This window comes from Azolla caroliniana, unplaced genomic scaffold (assembly GCF_043228905.1).
Source record: "Azolla caroliniana isolate FFs.n. ecotype wild unplaced genomic scaffold, voAzoCaro1.0.p SCAF_11, whole genome shotgun sequence".
NCBI classification, from domain to species: domain Eukaryota; kingdom Viridiplantae; phylum Streptophyta; class Polypodiopsida; order Salviniales; family Salviniaceae; genus Azolla; species Azolla caroliniana.
Window position 1 is genome coordinate 18780091 of NW_028230446.1, and position 5397 is coordinate 18785487.

Genomic DNA, 5397 nt, shown 5'->3' on the forward strand with positions numbered 1-5397 from the left:
CCCCACCGATTACATAGAGGTTTAAAATCTTGTAATTTGTTTATACTAATGACAGGATATCTTCTTTAAAAATAATAATAAAAAAAAAAAAAAAAAAAAAACTTAAACATAAAGGCACTTACCTATAGGAGATCCATCACCTTACAAAGTGGATAATTGAGGAATGTACGTGGAGGTTGAGCAAACATTTAGCCGATGCCTCCAACAATGACCACACTAGGATTTAAAAATTTTATACATTTTTTTGTACTCCACTTATTACAATAGTAGGAGAATGTAAATATGTTTCTTTCTAAACTGCAATTATATGTTTGGTCTCCACTATAACTTGTTATATGCTCGTTTTGTTGATCTAACTCTTTGGGGGCACATCTTTGATGATTAGTCACCTGACTCAATATGGAGCCTTACTTGTACCTTCTTGGAAATTGGCTCTACTTTTATTATGAATGAGGGTGTACGTGACTAGTGGTATTATGGTATAATGGTGGTCATATGAGCATAAAATATCAAGCAAGGATGGGTTACGAATGCATTCGCCTCTTACCTCCCTCTTGAATACCTTCAATTTATAATGATGGAAACTTACTGTCCAAAGAACAATTTGCAATCAAACTAAAACCTACACGTTCTTTAAGTTCACAACTTCCATAAAATTATGTCAACATATGCTTGCACCAATACACAACATATCTTTCCCATATAAATAGATTAACAAGAAGGGAAACCATATGCATTGCAATTGTATTGTTAAACGCTACCACACAATGGATTTGATTTACCACTGAGATTTAAATACACAATATCCTTCCCCACCAGATGGGTAAACAAGATTGAAGAAGGGCACATGGACAATCATATATGTCGCTTGAATAATTACAAAACATATATCTTTCCAAAACAAATAGATAAACAAAAAGGGCAACAATACACATCAAAATTTATCTTTATAAGGAACAGAGAAAGGATTTTTCCAATCAGATCTAAATACAATATGTATTTCCCAAGCAGATGGATCGACAAAATGGTCAATCATATCCATGTCAATTACAACAGTGTAAGAAACCAAAGCAATGGATGTCACAATTTGCTCAACACGTTAGTTAAGAATGTTTCATTCAAGTTAATCTTGCTATTTTCCTCTTATAGTCACACAAACCATTTGATGCTAGGTATGATCTCAAATAAAACAACAAACAAGAGTGTAATTGAATACCTTTCAGATTCCAAGGGGATATATTGTAACAAGTATTTACTTACAGAGTGTATGAGGCCTTTCAGAGCATTACAAGAATTAAGTGAAGTTAGATGCCTAAGGAGGAATTCCTAATCAGGTTATGGTTTCACAAGTTGTAAGGAGAAGTAGCAACACTGGATCCCAGTGCTTATACTGCAACAGAGAGAAGCCACAGCTCCATCTTCTAATAACCAATTTATGTTCCTTGAATGAATATGTAAAATCTGAATAAATCCTACAATGTGTACAGAATAATAGTCAGATGTTCTCCAGTAGCATTCTTGTTAGAGGAAGCACATAATTTCCAGTTGAGAAAACGTCATTCCACAAGAGCTTTATCTGTTGAGAAGAGTGGTTCCACGAGCACTTTACTCTTGAAAAACAGTACCTTACAGAAAAGTGCTTCCATATATTGAGAAGAATACTTCAAGGAGTACCTGCAATTACTTTTTAGGACCAAGACCAAGTTTGCTAGCATTCCCTCTTTTCGTTTATGGGAAGTTGAACACTTCCTTTTCCGAAGCTTTATTGCTCTGCTGGTGTAATGGCACACCAAACAAACTAGGAGAAGAGAGAGACCCATTACAGGGTTTATAATCTCTCATCCTATCTACAGAAGTGAAGGATAATAGCTGTTTTTTTCTTCCAATGGATGAAGAAGAATGAGAAATTTCGGATTCAGAGCGCCGGCCTGATGTGGATGTATGGCATTCTTCAGTATTAGTGCCTCTTTCAGAATCCATTTCCATTCTCCCACCATCATCCTCTGCTTTTTCCTCTTCTTCTTCTCTATTGATCCTGTCTTTATTGCGTCGACAAACTTCAGTCATATCTGTCCCTTCCTTTAAGCTCCTTAAAGTGTGGACAGCGAATATGGTCTCAAACAAGTAGCTATCTGACGCATTCCTTAGGAACTGACTCAGCCCTTCAACAGAATTGAAACCTTGACTTTTGTCACTGACGTTATTCTGTATGAACAAAAGCAAATCGCTGCACAACCTTCGCATGGAGGCTAGCTCTGAGACAAGAATACCATTTTCTTGCTTCAACCGTTCCATCTCACCTATTTGTTTCAAGTTACGTGGGCTTGTGTTGTGTTGAGGTGATGAGCTCGAAGATATGGCATAGTCCTCACTCGAATTAACAGGTGATGGAGGAGTCTTTGATGGTAAAGCAGTTGAGAACGGAACGAAAGATGTTGCCTGATGCTGATGCTGAAGGGGCGGAGATGAAGCAATGACAGGTTGTTGCTGATGAGAGATCTTCCGTCGCTGAATACCTGTGAGTAGATGCTTATGGCCCCTCTTGAAGAATTCATTTGCAAACTCCCATCTGTCTTGCACAATCTTTCTGAAACCCTGGTAAGGGTCATAGCATAACAAAAAACTCAAGAAAAACAAAAGGAAACCTTAAGCCCATCAATGGCATAACATAATATCAAAATAAAACCCCAAGCAATATCAAACTCCGGCTTTAAAGGAAACCAGAATAGGGGAAAAAATGGACACATTTTGAGACCAGTATAGATGAATCCTATGCGCAGTTCAATCCACTATAGATAGAACCTTAAACAGATCAGTGCATTCCAGTATAAATTGACACCCTAATCAGATCACATTTATGCACTCTCCAATTTCAACAATAAAAGAAACCTTTAAGAATGCCAATACAATCTTTAATATTATTCAGCTACAAAAAGGCACCGGAGTTAGATTAAGGCAACTCTAATCTCCAGCGCAGAAAGACAACCTAGGGCCTAACTGGATGAATGCACTATTTCATCTACACTGCAGTATAGAATTCCTGACCAGATCAAATGGGTACATAAAAAAGAAACTCTACGTCTATTTAAACTACACTGCAGTATAGAATTCCTAAGCAGATATACATGGGTACATAAAAAAGAAACTCTACTTGTGTCAAAGACCACATGGAGAGACCACTGCCAAAAGAAGCACTACTAGTCAGATCAATGCCTTCTTTACACTCCAGTTTTGAAGGAAACCCTAACCATGTCAAATACCTAGAAACAGAACCATTAGAAACAACCGGGAAGATGAATTGCTGCATAAAAAGATCAATATTACATCAAAGAACAGGTTTGCAACACGAGGTATTAAATTAAAACACATTCAGATAATTATTTTCGTCAATCAAAACTCTAGTGAAGCAGATCAAAGGTTATACCACCCTTAATGAATTACAGGGCACTATGTTTTTGTGTAATGAATGGTACAAAAAAACATTATTACAGAGAACTATCGGCGAGAACAAGCCAGAATTAGAGAATGTTACATATAATAAGCTTATAAATTAAACCAAACTGTAAGCAAGAGCAAGAAACCCTATTCAAGGGGGTAGATCAGAAGGCGACAAAAACATTATTAAGCATCAAACAATATCCAATAACAAAAGCGTGGAGAAAAAAGAAGAGAAGGAAGAAAGAGATATGTACATAGGTGTTAAGCTGCCGAACAAAGCTGGAGAAATTGTTGTGCTTGAAATGGGAGGGGAGGAGATCACGCGCAAACTCGGGTGGCTGCCACACGATGAAAGCAGTACCATTGCAACTCCAGGAGATGACGCCGTCTGTGGAAGGGTCGTCCACAAGTTTGAATGTCTTGGTAAGAAACGGCGGTGGCAGAGAGTGCTTGAACCGCCCAAAAATGCTCTGGGTATTGGTATTGTTGTGGTTATTGGCTGGGGGCGGCGGCTGCAGCTGCGGCTGCGGCTGTGGAGGCAGAAGACCATGAACAACAAGAGCTTTACAGTCTGATACTCCCACTCCTCTTCCTGCTTTCTCCTCCTCGCCTTCTTCCACTTCCACTTCCTCTTCCTCTTCCTCCTCGTCTTCTTCTTCTTCCTCTTCCTCTTCCTCTTCCTCTTCCGCTAAGGCTTCTTCTTTCGGAAGAGGAAGAGGAAGAAGACTTTTTTCTTCGATCCTCTTCCTGCTTTCCATACTAGCGTGTCCCTCCCTCAGAGAACAGAGGAAACCCAATTGTTGCAACAGAGAGCTTCAGCCGTCTCTGTGTCTCTGTCTCTCCTTCTGTGTGTGTGTGTGTGTGTGTGTGTGTTTCGGATTTTGGATCTATCTAGAAGGAATGCAGATGCTTCTGAGAAGAAGAAAATTGATGTCCTTTCTCTCCTCCTTTTTGCCTTCTTCTTCTTCTTCTTCTTCTTCTCTTCTTCTTCTTCTTCTTCTGCCTTCTCCTGTAGGAGAGTGGACTTGTCATGGTTGCTTTCCTACATACATACATACATACATATACATACATACACATACATACATGATACATACATACATACATACATACATACATACATACATACATACATACATACATACATACATACATACATATGTACATGATACATACATACATGATACATACTGATACATACATAGATACATACAACATACATACATATCCACATACACATCCGCATACACACTCACCGACCTTTGTCACGTCTAACCCTGCCATTGTAATTTCTAACCTGGACCAATGTTTATAACCTGACCCATGGTTTTTCTAACCTCACCAATGGATTGGCCAACCAAGGCCAATCTTGCCACGGAATTTCTAACTGAGCCACATCCATGCTAACCCGGTAGAGGTCGTTATTGACCCGTCTAGTTGTTCACTATTAACCAGGTGTCGCGTAAATGCGTGTGAGTGCGGCAATTGAGCAGGAGTTGGGACCATGGGGGGTCTTGGACCAGGGAGTTGAAAAAATGGAGGAGACAAGAGAGGAGTAAGTCGAAGAATGGCTAGTCGAAGAAAAGAAACGACTAGTCGAAGAAACAATTAGTCATATGCTCCTTGGTCAAAGAAACCTTAGTTGAAGGCTCCTTAGTCGAAGAAACCTTGGGCACAAGAAAAACAAGGTTAAAGATGCACAAAAAGAAGCAAACACTCGCGGAACACGAAATCATGGGGGTTTGCCGATGTGAACTAGATTGACTTGGGCACTTACACAAGAGAGCTTAATCACGTGATTAAGCCGATGAGCACGAGTTTATGGCAAAATGGCCTTGTATTAAGATTGATCAAGAACCCTTTATAGACTGGGTTTTACAAGTTACGATGGGGGGAGAGGTTACAATGGTGGCAACCTCAAGTTAACCAAGTGCTCAAGCAAGAGATAGAAAATGATAG

The 5397-nt window shown here is 39.2% G+C and overlaps 1 protein-coding gene across 1 annotated transcript; it reads right to left on the reverse strand.

Annotated features, from left to right (window-relative positions):
• Positions 1-1205: 1205 nt before the first annotated feature.
• LOC147858292 (uncharacterized) lies at positions 1206-4413 on the reverse strand. The gene is made up of 2 exons (XM_087327302.1): positions 3693-4413; positions 1206-2595 (listed from the first exon to the last, which is right to left on the reverse strand). The coding sequence occupies exons 1-2, from the start codon at positions 4194-4196 to the stop codon at positions 1729-1731; spliced, it is 1371 nt and encodes a 456-aa protein (XP_087183428.1). The 5' UTR covers positions 4197-4413; the 3' UTR covers positions 1206-1728.
• Between the last annotated feature and the right edge of the window lie 984 nt (positions 4414-5397).

What these genes read in the sequence shown, in the direction of transcription:
- LOC147858292 (XM_087327302.1), bottom strand. Translation starts at nt 4,196, where the DNA reads ATGGAAAGCAGGAAGAGGATCGAAGAAAAAAGTCTTCTTCCTCTTCCT. An exon ending in TTCGGCAGCTTAACACCTAT is followed by an intron (nt 2,596 to 3,692) that starts GTACATATCTCT and finishes GACCCTTACCAG; the next exon opens with GGTTTCAGAAAGATTGTGCA.